General features: G+C 45.6%; 1 protein-coding gene across 1 annotated transcript; it reads left to right on the top strand.

Annotated features, from left to right (window-relative positions):
- The first annotated feature begins 407 nt into the window (after window positions 1-407).
- Window positions 408-20,073, top strand: LOC115540992 (sphingosine kinase 1). The gene is made up of 5 exons (XM_030352696.1): window positions 408-932; window positions 9,972-10,121; window positions 13,509-13,603; window positions 14,854-14,969; window positions 18,306-20,073. The coding sequence occupies exons 1-5, from the start codon at window positions 503-505 to the stop codon at window positions 19,105-19,107; spliced, it is 1,593 nt and encodes a 530-aa protein (XP_030208556.1). The 5' UTR covers window positions 408-502; the 3' UTR covers window positions 19,108-20,073.
- Window positions 20,074-21,329: the final 1,256 nt, after the last annotated feature.

A 21,329-nucleotide genomic window follows, 5' to 3' on the forward strand; every position in this document is an offset into this window, starting at 1 on the left:
TAATTGTTGGAGCCTTGATACTTGCTCTCTGGACCCTCAGAAGCATCACCTGCTCTATGGATCGTTTGTGGGGGCGCATGTTGGCTGGTGATGACCACCAGCGCGCCCAGAGCTACGGATGGACTGCTGGTTCATCGTTGAAGTCAGTTCCAAAACATGTTATTTTGAAGCGCACATTATCCTGCTACCCCATTACCCCTACAGAATATATCCAAATTTTCGAATGAGGTACAAAATATTTGGATTTGTAACTGCAACGAAGAAAATAATAAATTACTTCTTTATTCTCATCTACTCGGCAATTCTTCCATTGGGCCACTAGAGAGCGACATTTGCTATCTTTACACACGAGCAACCCAAATGCTGGAGCTCCTAAATGCAGTTGTGCACGCTGCTGCTTTGTTGAGTCTGACATCCTAGGCGCTCGGCTGGTATATGAGTGTGTGCGCAGCGTCGTCCCGGACCAAAGTGCAACGGTCCGCGGATCGTCTCCCCGCTCAAGATGGAACCGAAGAAGGTCGACCCGTCTTTAATCAACGACAGCAGCCAGGTGGTACTGTACGGGGAATTCTTCGCCGCTGACAACCCAAAAGTCAAGTTCGTCGTCAGCTTGACCGAGACGGACCTCGCGGTCCAAAAGCTCCTCGCGCCCTCACCTGTCCTCGGGCGGAGCAGGCAAACGTTCAATTTAAAGGACTGCGTCGGTGCTCGTTCTTACCGGGAAGATGACAACGAAGACTCGGGGGCATACTTTTCGGTCTACTTTTATCCTCTGAAGAAGCGGTGGATGTCCACCGGTGTTTCGAGGCAGCGGGTGGAGCAGTGTTTCCAGATCGCGTCGGTCCAGGACCCGCGCGCTAACCTGGAAGAGGCGGATAAATGGGCTCGAGCGATCCAACAGCGTATGGGACTCCTGCAGCCCTCCAGAGACGGTGTGTAACCTGTTTAAGGTCAAAGTAACACTATGTTATTGTTAATTGGGTTTATTAAGACCTAAATGATGGCCAAAGGTGGTCCTAGTTTGTTGCATTAAGGCACTCTACTTTTTGCGCAGTTTTCCATTTGTATTATTAGGTGTATTCTGCTCTTTTCAATTTACGGTTTTTAAAGGTAACTCTATCCTATTCAGTAACTAGGTTAATGGATCTTTTGGAACTGGTTGCTAGACTTTAGCTTAAACCCTAACGCATCTCTCGAATGGTTTCCTTTTACTCATCTCTTATGAATGAAACATTCGACCCGGACATACAAGGAGTCGCATCATTAAAGCATGATGCACACTAGCCGGTATGTTATCACTCTCGAGACGAAAACAATAGCCCATACAAATGTGCTTTGATAATTACAGACCTGTCCAATGACAATCATTACTCATAGTCTAATTGAGGGGGTTCGATAAGGAATCTCACGTATGTTTTTTTTCTGTACAAACTTATTCTTGACCTGATGGCATTATGTTGAGGACACGTGATGACCTTCATAGCATTTCCCCATTTTGTAGAAATACATTTGGTATTTAAGGGTTAGGGTAAACAGGTTTTCTAATCCATTTGCTTTGGCACACTCAAACCATACATCATACATGACCACTTTCCTGGCCCTGAGCAGCTAAAGGCATTCCCTTCACACGCCCATGTTTTTTAAATGTGGTGGCTTCCAGTGGAGAATATATTTTGCAATATGTTGCTAATAGGGAGATTAGCCTATTCCTACAATTAATTCAATCCTATCCATGACCCTGCAGTTCTTGGAATTTGACATTTTTCCAGGAGGGCAGACGGTATTCCCAAATATTCCCCAAAGTCAGCTTTTGATACAAATGGTGGGAAACACAATCAAGGGGTCAATCCCCGCCAGTGATCTGTTGATGGAAACATATCTGTATGAATTGACTACCTGCTTGACCTGCTTACTCCCTACGGTTTAGTTTGAATATACCTTCCCCGAACAAGTCCTCCTGTCCTGGTGTTACCTTACACTTGACCTGGTGCACAGTGTCTTTAAACAGCTCCACCTTTGTGTGGATAGCCTTTCCTCCTTGTGCAACAAGTGCTTGAGTGCTTGAAGTGCCCAACATGTTAACTTGTTTTTATTTTCACCACGTCAAACACAATGCAGACATCACCTCTTTTTGGATTAACACCTTCCATAAACATTTGTCTCGCTCAGATAGCTATTGCACGCACGCACGCACTCACAGAAAAGCCAGTTTCATGATGTTTGCCAAGACCTACTAATGAAGGTCTAAAGGCCTCTGGCCTATGAGCCATGACAACCATTTAGAATGTAACACACTGTGCATCATCTTCAAATTGCAGATGATGAGGACATCCGCTTTATGTTGAAATATACAATACTCCATTATGTTAACACTGAATGCGGCTGTGATCAAATCAGAAATGAGCTGCATACTTAATGTCGAGCCAGGATCAAAAGAGCCCAGAATGAATGTCAGTCCTTTGCTAGAGAGCATTACATGAAGATGGCATCGGCCGCGGCTGGGTGGTTATTGATCTCAGAACAATAGGGCCAACAACATACAACCTGCACCAGCCAGGGCAGACCTACCTCTAGTAATTAATTAAACGTGTGTGTGTGTGTGTGTGTGTGTGTGTGTGTGTGTGTGTGTGTGTGTGTGTGTGTGTGTGTGTGTGTGTGTGTGTGTGTGTGTGTGTGTGTGTGTGTGTGTGTGTGTGTGTGTGTGTGTGTGTGTGTGTGTGTGTCTTTTCTTTTTTTCTCTCTTTGTATCACAGGATGGCCAAAACATTAATTTACTCTGCTTAAATCCCCATCCCCAATGGATATAAATGACAATTGTGAGGCAAAGCTCAAGCTTTGTGGAGAGTGCCAGAGGTGTCTGTGTCACTGGTGTGGGACCCGTTTCATTAAATTCTGTCTCCTTTCTATCGCTCTGTAACTCCGAATTACATTTTCAACCTTGTCAGACTTCTCTCTCTCTGTTTCTGTCTGTATTTGTATCTCTGTCATTCATCTTCTGAAGGAGAACACTGCTGTCGCACTTGGAAAACACTACAACTCCAAATCAAAGAAAATGCCCACTGATACTATGCCATAGTATCAGTCAGACAGGCTTATGTTACATTTCTTCCCCAGTTGAAACGGCCTAATATGGTATTTCAACTTACGCTGCTGCTGCGTTCATTTGTCTTTGCTATACAGATATTGACATGGTTACATGTATTGAGTAGCCGTGTAGAAAAATGTTGCAGAGCGTGCTTCACTCTGAAGCGCTCGCCTCTGATAAGACAATCCATTCACCGATAGGCAGAGGCCACTGATTGGCCACTGGGTCTCTCAAAGGGAGTCCCTGGGTTCCTCCTCGGGGAGGGAAATGTGGTTGTGGTCGTATCTCACGGTGGGCAGTCCATTTCCTGCCCATGAAGTCAGAGGTTTATTTTAAATGTCTGCGTTGGCCTCCTTCACTGCTGTGTTTGGTTCACAGAGGGTGTGATGCATGCGTGCAGAGCCAAGAGCCAAAAGTAGACTTATACAGGGGAAAACTCTGAAGAGGCTGGTTAAAACAACACAGTGCCGTAGTTCAGTAAGCAGCACAACGAAAGGGGAACAAATGAGACGGCAGGTCGCTTCATCTCTTTCATCAGTAATCCAGTCAGTCTGTCAGCGCATCCGTTCGTCCCACTGTATGTCTATTTGTTTATCAGTTAGACCGTTGGGCTTTTGCAGTTAGCGATGAGTCTTCGGTCTCATCTTATATTAAACTGACTTGCAACGCCCACAAACTCTTCTTTCTTGTTGCGCTAGTCTCGCCCTTCATTTTCTTCTCAATATAGCTCTTCAGACAGTTTACCACAACCTCCCGACTCCTGCTCCGTCTGCTCCTCCTCCCCCCTCTGTGGTTCAGCTCAGTCAAGAACAGGGCAAAAACACACAACACCGCTTAAACATGCACCCAGAAATTCACCGTTAAAAAAAAGATAAGGTATCATTTTACTGTAGGTAAAATACTTTACTGAAGCAAATCTTTAGGAAAGGACCATAGGATTTTCCCTGCAATATGTGCTTTTGAAATTTGCAATACTGCATTATCTATGATGTTGTCAAGGTTAGCCTGGTGAGAAAGTTTGAATGTGAGCTACTCCAGCACTGTAATATGGTATTGTTTGAAAATGCTATAATGCATTTAATGTAATGCTATTGGAGCATTTTATACAATTGTTCAAGTAAAAAAGGGTTGCCATGTTGAATTGGTAATAGGTTGGTTGTGTACATGCAACTTGAGTAAGGGGTTTGTTGCTCCATCATGGCTCATCAGTAGCACTTCAACCTAATTCCCAAGAATGTGAAACTAATTTGAAGTGTTTATCATGCCAGGTTGTTCAGTGACATTCTTCCATTGACAGTTGTGAGTAATGCTAAACTCTCAGTAGGGTCGATATCAGTGCGATCAGTGCTTAATGCTAACGACAACGAGGCAAAACCTTGTGTATCTAGCATAGGCCTATGTCACCAAGTTGTTGCCAGTGGAAGTGTTAAAAGGTTTTTAAATAGCATAATTGATGTTGGTGGTAGTTAAGTTAAGTTGTAGTCCAGTTTGTTTTAAACAATTGTGTGTTTTAAAGCTGCTGGTCTGTTATTTTATGTCACGGTTTAATACTACAGGTTATCTAACTATTTCACAGCCTCAGGCATGACAACTCAATATCTTTGTCAATACACAGACCGCCTGGTTTAAAATTAACTGAGAATGGACAGCAAGGGGAAGTGGATTTTTCAGTAATCATTTAGTAAGGTTAGGGGCAAAGGAGGTTGGGAATTTCTGTACTGACACATGCATGCACACACGCACACACTCAAATTAAGTGCTCAAATCAGTTAGCACACATTAAACTCCACATGGGCCCCATAGCAAGTCGGAGAGCAAACGGCCCCAAGAGTTTTATAATGACGCCAACTGAGGAGCCTATTGAAGCTGGTGAAGCAAGCCATAGCACTTCATACAGCCCCCAATTACCACAGCTATATAATCTCAGACAATACACCCGCGTTCCTCATTTACCATCAAGCTTGAAACATCACAAGGCACTCAGCCTTTGTGGAAGCACAAGTTGACCGATCACTGTGAGGATACGCCCTTCTAAAGACGTACCTATTTCTGAGGCCCCTTATGCTATCTCCATTGAGCTTTAAGTGCTGCAATATAAAGAAGAGATTAAGTGCTAACTTTATTTTGCATATGCATCGAATCCGTTGTTATTTTTTCTTAATCTCGCCTTCCCATTGACTGTCAATACAGTAAAAAATAAAATAAAAAATATAAGACAACAGTTCAGTGATTTAAAAATATCAAAACAAAATGTAATGTTGCAGGCAATGAATCAGCTCCTCAAGCTGCACTTTTCCTCCAGATATCTGGTCATGTCAGCAGAATAGGGCTGCTTGTTTTTGTCACATTGTCCCAAAGTGAGGCAGCTATTACCACACACCACCACCACAGGCCATGGGTGTATTTCCAGAGTTTTCCCAGATCCCCCCCCCCCCCCCCCCATCCCCTTTAATTTGAGCGGCTGTTTCCTTTGCTGGGAGAGCCACACGGTCATTACTCCATTAAGATCTCTGCAGTGCTTCCCAGAGCCCAAGCTCCCAAGGCTAGAAACAGGACACCTGTGACGGGAGCGATGAAAGACTGGGAGCGCTCGGGTGTGTTTTGAGGTGTGGAGCTCAGTGGCGCTTCATCTCACTAGCCTGTCATTGCCTCTCGTCGAGATGCCCAAGCAGTGGGTTATGATGTTCCGAGGTGCTACTTTGTTGGGTAATCGGGACAGGTTTTACGTAGCGTTGGAAACCCCCCTGTCGTTAAACCAGATATGTTCCAACGCTCCTGACAGTTTGTCTCAAGAAACCCATAATTCATATTCTCCGTTACGGCCGCCCTGGATGGCTTTCAAGCAATTCTTTTTTTAATTTTTTTATATATCTCAGGATTTCAATAGTAACCCAGCCATCAGCGTACTAACTGAATTACCAAAGAAAAACAGCCCTACCTTCTTCTGTAAGAAAAATAATAAAAAGATTGCCGTATGCCCTTATATGGTTAGCGGCATATCTCTACTCAAAAGTTTAAACAGAGTCACCGGCCACCCTGAGCTAGAGTTATAGCTCCCCAGGCTATTCCACATCGATTGCAGTGTCCTGTCCACGTTTCCGTCTGGTTACAATAAAGTTGACTTGCACCTTCCTGTTTTGGCTCATGTCTGGCTTTATCTGTGATGAAGTGAACGTCACACTTGGAATTAATCGATTGAAAACCCAAAGCCCCGGCAGAAACTGAAGATGAAAAGCCCTTCTGCAATGAGATCCGGACGGGTGTCCATTAAGTGGCATTGTATCAAAGGAGTACGCCACAGACCGTGAGGTCAGAACTCTGTGCTGAACCCGGGGCGACGGGATACATAACAGATCCTCCAGGGTGGATTGAGCGCTGTTTGTCTTGGCTCAGATGGTGTTGGAAGATTTAGAAACAAAACGCAAGAACAGCAAAATATGCTTGGTTTTGTCTGTGTCTCTCTATTCTCTATAAACACACCTATCCAGTCTGTACATTTTCTAGACAGTGTCAGTCAGTTGCATGGTCTTGTATTTAAAAAGTGTACCGGATCCCGTTGTGAAAAGGGGTCATGTTTGAATGTGTGTGTTTCTATCAAGATTACACTAACTGTGAGACCTGTGGTGGAATTGGGCCGGTGCTCAGCGATTCTACGGAGGCCTAGAGCTACCATGGTGCAACAATGATCCCATCTAAAACACTTGAGCTGTAGTTCATCAAATAAAAGAATGGCCTTCCAGCTTATTGTACAATGTAATTTGACGTTGTTTACACAGGCGTCCTCTCCGCCCTGGCTTTGTCTTTCACCAGTATTACTTCACTACTTCACCTCTTCAACCATCAGTGGTTGAAACTGATTACTGATAACATTACTAGTGATTGTCACCTAAATTAAAAGTGTGGGTATGGGTGGGGGTTGGTGCATAATTAACTGGACATGTCCCTGCATGTGCATTTTGTGAAGAAAATTTGAGGTTTCTGGGTTGGAATTGTCATTTAATGAAAAATGGGGCTGATTGTTTTTTTGTCTTCAAAGGGGTACTTTACTTTTTAGAGACATGCGGTTTCTTTACGTGTACCAACTTTGACAACTCTGATTCGTTCTCCTTCAAAATGGTTGAAGTCAGCATTTTTTCCCCAATTTTTTTTCCATTATAAAAAATAATTAAGCCTTGCCCTTTTGGCAACTCAACTGACGCCACTGTTTGGATGACTCGTCCCCATGTTTCACCCTGAACATTAACTTCCTTAAGTTAATGTTAAATGCTTTGTGGTTATAGCAAAAGCTTTACTCATTTTTGAGGAGATAAGATAACATTTACCTGTGATTTATCTTCTTTCAATACATTAAAACCTGATTGCCAGACTACTTCTGACCTCCTGATACACCTTTTGGATATATCATTGCCAAAAATAAAACAATCAGTTAAACCTTAAACAACATTAATCTTAAATTGACATTGGCACACACCATTGCGTCACGTAATATGATTTGTGATTCTGACGTTGAATCCAACATAGGAATCCAAGCTTAGCTCAGGATTTGGGCTTTTTTTTCTTTTGTTATCCTTCTCAAGGTCAGACCAGAGCAGTGAGACAATCATAGATCAGTGTTTGATCTGAATCTAAGTTCTTCCTCCCTGGGGACGTGCGCAATGATACAGGTAGCCCTGGACAATAACCGCACAACTGATTTGAAAAAGCGGATGAAGAAAGTTATTTGGAACCAAATAGTGTTGCCTTAACTGCTTGATAAATAAGCCAAATTCTCGATTTGGAAGTCATCATTTTAACATAGTTTATCACAGCTACACATACGGTTAGTGATTCATGTTTGTGTTATCTCAAAGATGTTTTAAGTTGAGTTTTGAAGCTTATGCTCTGACACTTGGGAATTTACATCAGCCCGGTAATGCTTGCCGCCGTCGGGTTCATATGGGGGGGATCTCTAAACCTATCAAACAATAACGATGCCTCCCTGCTCTGACCGTGACACAGAACATCAGAGGCCAAACATCCAAAAGCCTGTTCCCAACACCAATCTGATGGCTGTTTACGGGTTTGAACAGAGGATCTGAGAGACGCCGCCCTGTGCCTCAGGTGGTTCAGAGGAGCATCGACTGCCTCTATTGTTGTAAACGCGGCCCTGGGATGTGTGCTTGTCGCCAGTGAGAAACGTTGACCTCCAGTATCGCTGTTAGCTCCCTAAAGCCATTAAAATGGGAGCCTGCATCAAAAACCTGCAAGTCAGGAATAAGCTCAACTGTCTACAGTTGACTCATTTTTCTGCACTATTGTCCATTCTATACCACAAAAACCAGTAGTACAAGGTCCAACCCATTAGGTTTCTCACTTTGTACAGCTTCCCTACTTTCTGCTTACTATCTCCAGGAAGTCTTAAACTAAACCTATTTATCAAACTAGGATTGTGCACCAGCCAACAGCTCTGTTGTATTTGACATTTTTATATATTTTTTTTATGTACCAAAGTACTTTACTGTCACAAACGCACCCTCATTGCAAGAATGAGTTTTTACTTTATCCTTTCACATTGTGTTTAACACCTGGTTGGTCTGTATTCAAGTTCCTTGGCACCCTGTAAGGGCTTAGTCTGCATTGTCACCGTGGTTTCTGAACAACTGCTTCTCATTTTTCATGTGATTGTTCCGGAAAGAATCGGTGGGTTGTATTGGATCTCTTTAATACACTTCTGTGTATTTAATACTTGGTATCTATTGTGATCACTGCCCATGGGTTCCACCCACATTCCTGTGTGTGTGTGTGTGTGTGTGTGTGTGTGTGTGTGTGTGTGTGTGTGTGTGTGTGTGTGTGTGTGTGTGTGTGTGTGTGTGTGTGTGTGTGTGTGTGTGTGTGTGTGTGTGTGTGTGTGTGTGTGTGTGTGTGTGTGTGTTCCTAGCCATCGCTGCGACAGAGTTGCTAGGCAATGTGGCTGATGGGAGGACTGAGGGAAATGCAGGGGTTAAAGTTGATCAGTATTCAACAGGTGATGGTTTGGCCGCTTGTATAACTGAACCTTGAGATTATACCGTCTTGATTCTCGGCGTCTGCCTACACGCACGCAAGCATGTTCTTACCTATTGTTGCTCATTTGCCCATTCTGTCCCTACGCGGTAGATCTTAGGTGGGGCACAGAGAATCAAGCCCGACCCGACCCGAGCCCGTGCACGTTCTGTCCGAGCCCGGCCCGACACATTAATTGTAATTATGAGCCCGAGCCCGATTTCAATCCGACATTAATTTTAAAACATGGGCTGTTATATCTGACGTTCTCAAATACAATTCGGAGTTGTTTGAACTACAGAAATCTGTTAGGAATTATCTAATAAATAATGCAACAAGGATGAAGCATGTAACTGCTGTTTGTTTATTCAAAAATGGAATTGATTGCAAAAAATCTGAATGAAGAAACGTGAACAATGCTGAACACAGACAATAAACGATAAGGAGTTGCACAGCAAAGCAGGCCCGTTGTGATGCGTGTGAGTGGAGGAGACACGTGAGCTGGAACATGTGTGGCGTTTTTAATGTATTTTTTTACTTTGTGTAACTTTGTACACATTTGTTACTTAGGCCTACTCTGCTAAATATGGGCCTATAATATTTCTGTTTATGGCATAGGTTTCTCCTAAGATTAGGCCAATAAAGCAATGATTTAAAAAAAGAAAAAAAACACAATCCCTCGATCAATGGTCCGACCCGGCCCGACCCGGCCCGACCCGGTCCGACCCGGCCCGCGGGTCGGGCCGATATTTCCCAGCACTATCCTCGGGCCGGGTCTGACTAGTGTCCATGTCCACCACTCTACTGCGTGGCAGCCCCTCCATAGCTGTATTTTTGATGCGTCTCTCTCTGTGCGGCGTTGTAGGGGTGTTGCTGAGCGAGGTACGACGGCCATGCAGGGTCATGCTCCTGGTGAATCCGCAGAGCGGGAAGGGCCAGGCCCTGGCGCTGTACAACGGACCCGTCCAGCGCATGCTCCACGAGGCCGGGGTCCCACACACACTCTTCATCACCGGTGAGTTGACACGCATGCATGCACGCACTCACCCACACAGACGTTGATCTCTTGTTCACCACAATAGATCTGCTCTCAGGTTTGTGCAGCGAGAAACCTGATCACAGTGACTCTGAAAACGTGAACCGACCAGAAATGCATCCATGAGCTTAAGATCTCAAACGACTAATCAACTAAATGGATGCTTTTGGAATGAACACAGAAGCTACTAAATGTATCATAGCGATGGGGTGGGAGGGAAAGAGAAATGTGAGTATTTGATTCTTTGCTTGAATAATACTTGGACCGCCAAGTTGCCGAAAACATTTGCATTATTTCAAGTAAAGAACGCACATAATAGCACCGACAGTGACACTCAAGGTGTCACTGTGCACACAAAGCAGTCTGCTGTGTATTAATGTCTCTCTCTTATGTCACTCACAGATTAACCATCACGCGTGCGCACACTTGCCACATCCGATAACATGTTTGCCGGTTAAATCCTCTTTTTTGCTGCTGTTGGACTCATTAGTCTGATCAAGTGTTGCTGACCCACATGCATGCAGAGGTCTTACACTCTTGCATATGCCCTTCATGATCAACTATAACTTGTCTAGTCTTCTGAGTATGCTGTTGCTGTGTTAGGCATCATTAAGCATCATTCCTAGCAGGAAAGAGGAGTATCATGGGATAGTGAAGTGACAAGGCATACATCATTTATGAGAGAGAGAGAAAGAGAGAATTCCAAATCTAGGTTCAAGCCAGGCAATGAATCCAATGCTATGCTTGAACCTACATTCAATCCTCCAATCTACATGCAGTTCAAAGCAGAGTCAGATGGTCCATATGAACAACTATCTCTCAGAGAAAGATTACATCCTGTTCCAATATTTCCCAACAACATTACACATACTAGTCGGGACAGTTGAAACAAGTTGTAACATATCTGGCTTCACTCCCAGAGAGAGGGAGCCCCTGAATGGGACGAGAGGTCCCTTGACACCACTACCTGCTAAACCACCCGAGGGATGAAACCTTTATAGATCAGGTACACTCTATATATCCCCAAGGGGGGAAAACCGGGTTGCTACACAATCCCTTGTGCACAAGCAAACCACCTTAAAGACAGATGTGCACTACATCACATTCCAACAGGGCACTTATCGCTCAGTACACAAGTGCGCAATGAACGTCAGGGCTACCGGGTCCTAGATGAAGAAGATTCACGTTTGCTTTATATAGTGACCCTCCTGTTGAGGGAGATGTTTAATGTTAAGGAAATGTGGGAGGCACAACACGTCATGGTCGTATCTCCCACAGTTCATGTCGCCTACAGTTCAAGGGAACAACTCAGATTTTTCCTGATTGATTGGTGGCGTTGTTCCATCTTGTATTATGATCTTCACTCTAAGGCGGCTGAGGCAGTCGAAAGGTATGAGGCAGATATCCGAAGCATGTGAAGTAAAGGTGAACTCCTTAAGTACCGACTGAATGAATGTTTGTGCGCCACCAATCACGCAACCAAATGCTTACGATATCCCCAACAGGGCAAAATCAAACGCACTAACATGAGTGTAAAAAGAAGCAGTTCAGCGTGGTTACATAAGTGTCAGCAGAATGCCGTCACTCAGGCTATTTATGACGGCCCTCAGGCCAGGGAGGACACATTTTCCGCCGAAAAGAAACCCATAACCCCAGAAATGCAGTGAACAAGGGGAATTCCAATGGGAGTTGGGCGTTTCACATGAATCCCATCGGCCAATAAGGTAGGCTAATCCTGGGGCTACGACCGTCTCTCCTGCGCTAAAGACAGAGCACCCAACAGACCACAGCAACTGCCCACATACTTTAGCCTGCTCAGCCTTGATGGCTCTTACCGATGTGTCCCGAGCTCGGCCCATTCTAACCCTTTTCAACAGGAAGTGGTCGTGTGCGACCGCTGGCTGGCGGCGAGCCAACCCTAGACTACAGCTGTTTGAGAGCGGTCCAGAAAAGCCATTACTGTCTAGCAAGATGAATCGGTTCAGACCACAACGCACCGAGACCGGGGCTCTGTCGCGCTGATCCTTTGGTTAGATATAGAAAAAGGTAGTACTTGGTAGAGGACAGTGGTAGAACACCAAACACACATACACACACATCTCCCTACGTTTCCCTTCTGCCCTCATTCTCAGGATCAACACAACCATCACTGTGATGCTGCCTCCGTAATGCATCCTCCACTCACAATGATAATGCAGCCATACAGGGCATCCAATAGCACGGCAAGACCTGGCTACACTACCAGAACAACCAGCCAATCAGCCTGCAAGGGGCTTCATTAATATTAATAAATGCCCACAAAACAACCTCTCTGCGTCCAAGTTGGTAGATATTAAAGTAGGAGGGGTCACGTGAGGTCACTCGCATTCAAAGCGGCCCTCTTGATGCTAACTCGCCATTATGAAATAATTAGCACTACACATAACGGGTTATGCAAGAACCTTTGGTCGAGAGGTACCGAGATGAGAGGCATTCGATTCTTTGATGAAACTTCCGATCACATGATTGAAATCCTGCTGTAAAAAAGACGCCGCTATCACTTTTGTAAGAGGGGAGTGGATGGAGGTGTACTTTTGGGGCTATCTGTCCGACAGCAACGGAGAAGGTTTACAAAGGGAGAGGGAGAGATATGGAGGGAGAGAGAGTTGTGACGGATGCAGTTATGGTCTGGTGCACATGACTGGCAGAATGCCCTCTTCACCTTGAGACGAAAAGAAGACGAGAGGATAGAAAAAGGGAGATAAACCCAGAGAGACGCCGCCACAAAACAAAACACCCCGCAGGCCCTAAGACAAACATAGGAACGCACACGCACACACTCAAAGCTGTTCAGTGTGAGTGACGGGTCACACACTGTTGGGTGTATTGAGTGTTAGATTTCCGTGAGTATACAAACAAATAGTAAAATGCAGTTAAAGTAATGCAATTGTAAAATGCTTAAAACTGTTGTGTGTGTGTGTGTATGTGTGGCTTGCGTATCTCATGTTGCCTGTGATGGGGGTGGTTGCACTTGCTTTGCGGCGTATCTGCATAGTTGAGAGCCTTCCAGCGGATCAGCCGTTGTGAAGCGGTTTCATTTGACTGAGTGCTGTGGGATAATACAGGAGTGGAACACAGTGATCTTATTGGCAGTGTGATAACTCACTTCATCAGGAGGGGTGTCCACTTTCTCGCCTGGGGGCCTTTTTCATTATCTAACTGATTGGTCTGGTGTGACTGTGTGGGAAAAAAAATCAATAGGCCTAAAGAAATAAGACGTATTTAAACGTGAATGTTTTGCATGAATGGAGCGCATTGACTGCAAAAAAAGGTTCCACATAAAGTGTGTGTGTGTGTGTGTGTGTGTGTGTGTGTGCTTGTGTGCAGAGCGGAAGAACCATGCCAGAGAGCTGGTACGGGAGGCTGACCTCAGCCAGTGGGACGCCCTGGTCATCATCTCAGGAGACGGATTACTGTACGAGGTACACAGACTTGTATACAAAGACGCAGACGCATGCGCGCATGCATGGGGGTCCACTTATACACGCACACAGATGCATGCTTTTGGGTCCACCTACACACGCATGCATTTGGGTCCACACACACATGCTTGTGGGTCCACACACACGCACCCCAAGGCATGCATGGATAAACAATCACACACTAGGGGGGTAACTTTTTATTATTCTTTTATCTTAACCAAGCCAGGGAAGGCTCACTTCAGCATCAAATGCTCCATTTCTTGTCTTTTTTTCTCGTGCATGAATGAACTTCCTTTATGCCATTGTATAGCTTCCTTTAAAAAATAAAGGAGATAAGAAACATGATGCACCATGAACCAATAGACCTGACACTGTGGTCCCATCCTGATCCCCCATGTTGATGCGTGATATGGCCGAACCATTTCGTCGCCTCATAGTCGGGTTTATAAGGGTCTATTTCATTATTTCACTTTTGCAACCAATTCATGTAAATGTTTGACTTTAATTGCTGAGATTACCAGTATGTACTTCAAAGAGTAATGTTCACTTGTTTGTGGCTGTAACCAGGGGTCACCCACCTTATTTATTGTTCACCTTTAATGATAATTATATATTATAGACGGAGCTCCATGGTGACTGGTGCTATTTTTAGACCATACCCTGCGGGCCTCTCACCTGGTCCCTGTGGGCAGCCAGGTTGGCTACCCTGCTGTAGACGATATGAGCAGAGCCAAGCCTTTAGTGGTTTCCTTGTTTCAATCTGAGTTACATGTTCCCTGAGGGCTGAAGGGAGAGTTGGTAAATTGCTCACGTTGGCCCTCGCCAGAGTTAAATCTGGCCGGCGTTGCCGTAAACAGCTTGACCCTTCGGAGGGGCTCCCTCTTGTGTGTGTGTGTGTGATGTGCAGCGAGGTCCTTTGCTGATCACTCATCACTTTTGTAACCATGGCATTTGTCCACGCGGAATCCTAACGTTGCCTAAGTGGGGCAGGTGGAACTAAGACCTGCCCTGCCCTCTCTGCTCGTCATCCTCCACCTTCATGTTCTCGACTGACCAGCGGGTCACTCACAGCACAATCACTGACCTTATCATAGTACACACACGCACGCACGCACGCACGCACGCACGCACGCACGCACGCACGCACGGAAGCTCCATTGCACGTCTTAGAATGGGGATCTATTTCCAGTTTCTATGGGCTTTTGACTGTTTGTCATGGTCCCTGAACTGTCCCTGTGTGTTTGTGTCAGGTTGTAAACGGTCTGCTGGAGAGGGAGGACTGGGAGCAGGCCATCCACACCCCTCTGGGGATCCTGCCCGGGGGCTCAGGGAACGCACTGGCGGCCTCCATCCACCACTACTCTGGGTAGGTCTCACGCTAGCACGCGGCCACACGCTAGCACGCGGCCACACGCTAGCACGCGGCCACACGCTAGCACGCGGCCACACGCTAGCACGCGGACACATGCTAGCACGCCGACACATGCTAGCACGCTAACACTCCAGCACCCATCCACGCCAGCACCCTTCTGCACCAGATAAAAAGACTCAATCCCTCATCGGCGAGGGATTAAAATGGACACTGAACCGCCATCAAAACCCAGCTCCGCCAGATAGAAGTACTCCGTCGTGACTTGTAGTATACAAGTCATGACGGCACCAATGTGAAATATAACTCCCAGGATTCATATGTGTTCTGTCTGTATATATCAGGGGTCAGCAACCTTTTCCACATGCAGTGCCAGTTTGACATTTTCTTGTGACACGCGTGCCTAGGGTTGCCGACCCCTGGTATATATAATTTGGCCTACGATATATAAAGTAGGCCTAATCCAATTATATTAAATGTCTCTTTACACAAATATGTCATTCCGATTGATTATCAAACTTAATTTATTCATAATCACAGATATAAATGTGTTGGTTCTGTTTGTCTGAAACCAACCAAATATATTACATTTTTCATAAACAAATCATTCAAATTCATTAGGCTACAATATAAAACGAAATACAATGCGTGTTTGGGTTGTTATTTCGGAAACACATCTTGTTCGTTCATGCAATTATAATACCATTGTTGACCTGTCCCTCAATCGATTACGTCCGTCTAATTTTCCAAAATAGCCTATACAACTGATGTAGGCTATAACTAATTGTATGGGTTATGGTTTCAGACATGCATATCACACATGGTGTGGAGTAATGAACCGCGTGAGTAGTTCCTATTAATTCTTTCATACAATTATAAAGAAATAAAATACATTTTATCCCACACGGGCAGGCCCAGGCTGAATATATATCTTGCCAGGATTATTATCTCAACAAATTCAATGTCCATCGTGTCAATGTTAACAGAAACTCCAGTGGAGTAAATGGGTTGTTGATGTGTTCGGATAGCTGCTGTTCTATCGAACGCACACACATAGGCACTGGGAAAAACCAGTCCAACCAGTACTGCAGGCCGCTCCAGGTATGCAATAATTTACAATTGCCAAGTGTTGGTTCAGTAGCATTTTTACCTGGGTTGGAAGTCTGCGTCTGGGAACCGCCCCCCAATGAATCACTTGCATTCCATGATAGCAGATACCTCTTTTGTTCTTACTAGAGGACGGCATACGCTGCATGGGAGTGGTTGCTGATGCATACTTGACTTTTCTACCTGAGTGAGAAATGCACTCCTTGGATCTCATTGCCACTTAATGTACCCTAACAAAATGTTTGACAGTTTGAGTTTCTGTAGGATTGGGTGATGATGGGGAAGCTCCATCTATGAACTGTCTTGCTACTTTAAACGGGCTGAAGTCTACGTCAGCAGGAGGTATTAGATGGACGAGTGTAATGGTAAACAAACAAACAATCGAACAAAATGGTTTACACAGATCGTTTCATACGTCCATGTCCTAAACAATCAACCGACACACTTGTTTCTGAGTGATCCACTGGTGCTTCAAAACATTCAGAAATACAGATGCACATGATACTACCAGGCTAGTGCCAGCAGTGCCTCCAGATCATGTTGCTAAAGGACCCCACAATGCAGCCTTTCCTTAATGGAGCTGGTAGTTTCTTTAGCAACGCGGTGTGTTTGGTAGGAGAAGGTAGCACGATCCACGTGTTGGCATCACACAAAGATCCTCTTGCTAGAGCTGCCACAACAATGAGGGGAAGGGGCCAGAGTCACTATTGTTAAGCTAGCTCTGTCTCTCTCTCTCTGCCTCTCTCCCTCTCTGTCTGTCTGTCTGTCTCTTTCTATCCCTCTCTCTGTCTCTCTCTCTCTCTTTGTCTCTTTCTCTGTCTCTGTCTCTCGTTCTCTCTCTCTCTTTCTATCTCTCTGTGTCTCGTTCAATCTCTGTCGTTCAATCTCTTTCTCCCCTATTCATCCCCTCCTATTCATTGTTTAATTATCTATCTTCTATCTGGCTAATTCTCTGTCTAAATATCTATACCTACCTATCTAGTTATCTATCCCATACACTCTCTCACACCCACATATTCTGGATCCCCCTGGTGTGAGTGTGTGTTTGTGTGTGTGTGTCTGTGTGATTTGCAGCTTGTCCGGAGGTAGCCCTAGAGCTAGAATGGATCTGGTATTATTCTCTGCTGAATGATGTAGAAGTTCACTGAGTCTATACGCTGTTTGTAGATCAAATGACCTAGAAAGTTACCGTGCACACTGTACAGAACGCCAGCGTCCATTGTGGCAACAATGGTTTGTAAGCCGTATTTGGTGGGACCTGGAATGATGAGGGGTCTGAGTCTCCACTGACAGGGTTTCTTAAGTTGGCCCAGGCCAGTGTTTGCAGGAAGTACAGGGGGGACTCTGCTGAGTTGGTGAATGGCTCCCCCTGCTGGTTGCTGATCAACATTGCAACATAACTAAGTAGGGAGAAGGAGAAACAATGAAGCATTAACATACAATGTTCATACCAGGATATCTAGTCCCAGGTCATGATATCACCCAGATAGATAAGTAGATAGAAAGTGTAAATCTGTTGGAATAATGTATTAATTATAAGAATCTATCACATTTGACGTGTGATTATCCTGATGTATTATAATAGGAAATGGAAGGTGAGGTAGTCCATATTTTGTATGATTTATTTTCTTAACCCAACAGTTCCTTGGATGGAAATCCAGTTGACATCTTTGTAAAAGTTTTGAAAAGGGAGCGGTGAAAGTCTAGGGAATATTGATGTAGAGGTTGAGACGGACACGTGGGCGTGTGTGCGCGCGCGTGCGTCATGCAGATGGATTTGGATGTGGGTTGTCTGTCTGAAATCTCACCCCAAACTCCGTCCACCAGATGGGGCTCCCTGCCTACCCTGTCCTGCCTCATGCATCCCACTGGAGACTCCCAGAACCTACTTCAGCATCCTAACTCCAAACCCACAATCACACAAACAGAGCACCACCTGGATACATTGATGAATAAATATCAATAAATGGCCCTGCATCCCACTCCACCCCACCTGCCTAATTCATAGTCTGATAATATCATCATAATAATGTCTATAATTTGTACGATGATATCGGATACTTTATGAGATTTGATAAAAATCCGTTTTTCTGATTTTTTTTAAGTGGATATTGGTTCATACAACACCGAAATGCTTTGTTTAATGCCTCTTGACTCTGTCTCTCGCTCTCTCTGTTCCTTCTCCCTCTGCCTCCTGCCCTCTCCCTCTCTCTCCTGCTCCTCCAGAGGCCCGCTGGTGTCCAGCGAGGAGCTGCTGGTCAGCTGTGGCTTCATCCTGTGTAAGGGCCTGGTGTCCCGCATGGACCTGACCTCGGTCCACCTGGGCTCGGGCCAGCGCCTCTTCTCCTTCCTCTCCCTGGCCTGGGGCTTCGTGGCCGACGTGGACGTGGAGAGCGAGAAGTACCGGCACGTGGGCGCGGCCCGCTTTACCGTGGGCACGCTGGTGAGGCTGGCCTCGCTGCGCGTCTACCGCGGCCGACTCTCCTACCTCCCGGCGGACGACGACGGGGACACCGGCGCCGAGAGGGGAGCCATCCCCACCGGCGGCGGAGACCACACCTTCCGCAACACCTGCAGCTCCAACAACGGCCTCAACACAAAGAGGAGGGAGACCCCCTCGCTCTACGGCCCCGCCGACTCCCTTTTGCCCCCCGCCGATGGGCCCGTGCCTGGCGACTGGGCGGTGGTCCCGGAGGAGGACTTTGTGCTCATGCTGGCCATGTACCAGTCGTGCCTGGCCGAGGACCTGCTGGGCGCCCCCAACGCCGCCTTGGACCAGGGCGTCATCCACCTCATGTACGTCAAGGCGGGGATATCGCGCGCCTCGCTGCTCAAGCTGTTCCTGGCCATGGAGAAGGGCACTCACCTGGCCACCGGCTGCCCGCACCTGGTGTACCGCAGGGTGCGGGCCCTGCGGCTTGAGCCCTACGCCGCGAAGGGCCTGATCACTGTGGACGGGGAGGCGGTGGAGTACGGGCCGGTGCAGGCGCAGGTGCACCGCGGTCTGGCTAGGATGATCACTGGATAACTAAGCCAACGGCTAGGCTAATGGCTAGCGGTACTATGACGGGCTCTTGGAGTGCAACAAATCTTTTTTTTAAGCAATATATTGGGTATCTGATTAGTGGTTGAAGGTTTGTCTAGAAAACAAGTGACCCGTACAATGTGTGTAGTCTGTGTGTTAGAAAGACGCTCTACCCCGTGTGACAGTCCAGGGTATACCTTCATGCTTTTAAAAAACACAATACACCAAAAAATGAAATGCGTCAATGGCACGCTTGCGTACTACTTCAAAATGTACGATGTACTATGTGGTCAAGCCACCATATCACCATGACTCTCTTCTCATGTGCTCTGATGTAACACAGAGGAATCAGACTCATGCCTTTTGGTGTTTGTGTGTGTGTGTGTGTGTGTGTGTGTGTGTGTGTGTGTGATGTGTTTTGCACATTTGTGTGATGTCTCTGCGTGATGCGGGCACGCTCATGTCCTAGTGCTACGGGCATGTGAGGCAGCGACTTGTCGCGTCATTCACATGATTATCGCTGGATCTTTTGCACCAGTGTTCCACCGCGGCCCTGAAGGCATCTGTGGGACAGTTGGTTGGGAAGTCAACCGGAGGGCCCTAGTGCCATGCTCAAGGTCACCGACGCTCCAGCCACCCCCTACGGCTAATGGGGAAGAGCACGGCTGTAACTCCAGTGGAGTGGTTAATGCCTTTGATCAGGCTGCATCACAATCATGCACAAAGCTTTTCAAATGTATTTTCATATTGTGATACAGTGAGTCTGTCAGAATTAATTATGACATTATGAGAATACACCCCAAGAGAATAATTGTATTCTTATCTTTAGATGAACTGGGTTGATCAACCCATCGACTCATCAAGCAAAAGTTTCCGAGACATGGCTAAATGTCTTGAAACCTCCGAATGTAACATTGAAACTGTGAACCAAATGAATATATCTAATTTATAAAAGGATCATTTATCATATTTGTTTTGTGTTTTTGTTAACCGTTATTTCCTTTTTGTGCACAAATGATCTGCTGCATTACCCTTATGGCCTTCCACCATGACAGCGTCCTTGCGTGTCCGTTTACCAGAGCTTCCTTCTGAAAACCAAATATGGGCGTTGACCAGATGTCGTGACCCCTGGAGATGACCTGTGACAGTCGGGGACAAACGTTCCATCTGACATGCCTTGAATCCTCCTCGAGTTCCCCAGAGTAGGAGGTTTTTAAAGTTTGGTTGTTGGATTTTTCCTCAAGCAACTTAAAGGGGTAGTTCGGAGTTTTGGACATGGGGCCCGATTCCCAAGTTAACCTTGGTGTTCTTTATCATTGGAGACAGTTTAACACATTTCATTCAGTCCTTCTAGTTGCTGAGTTTGCTTGTGATAGGCTAGCGCACGGCAACGGGCAATACTAGCCTGCTAATAAAACAGTCTTACCCACTCCAAAGTACACCCGAGGTAAATCCACTATAACGCCAGACAGTCAATGTAAATGTCTGTTGATAGAATAATGTTAGAAATATAACCAACCTTGCATTGCATTGCATTTTGAGGGACTTGCTGTGTCTCAGCAGCAGTGTTATATTCCTGGTAGTAGGCTAGGGCAGTGGCGGATTTATACCTATGGTTAAATTCCGCTGCTTCTGAGAAAGTAGTCCCCTAGAATGTAAAGATTCATGCGATGCGAGGTTAGTTTTATTTCTTACCTTATTCTATCAACACAGGCATTTACATCTATAGCCTGGTGTTATAATTGATTTACCTCGGGTGTACTTTGGAGTTGGTAAGACTGTTTTATTAGCAGGCTAGTATTGCCCGTTGCCGTGCGCTAGCCTAGCACGAGCGAACTCGGCAACTAGAAGGACTGAATGAAATGTGTTAAACTGTCGACAATGATAAAGAACACCAAGGCTAACTTGGGAATCGGGCCCCATGTCCAAAACCCCGAACTACCCCTTTAAGCTTTTAAAAGAAACACTCCAATTTTCAAATACATATTCAATGGAAGAGGTCATACTTTGAACTCTGCTATTTGGATCTATCCCCCATGTAAGTGCTCCTAATGGCAAAAGCAACAATTCCTAAGCAGAGGTTTAAATTTATTACATTTATTTGCAGAAAGATGGAGTTAACATCTCAGTTTTGTCAGGGCCTTCATAAACAGACAGTGGTCCCCGTTGTCTTGTTAAAACACAATGGAAGGACTGTTGTGTGTGACCTGTCTGAGGGGCAACCC

Source organism: Gadus morhua, chromosome 3 (assembly GCF_902167405.1).
Source record: "Gadus morhua chromosome 3, gadMor3.0, whole genome shotgun sequence".
NCBI classification, from domain to species: Eukaryota; Metazoa; Chordata; class Actinopteri; order Gadiformes; family Gadidae; genus Gadus; species Gadus morhua.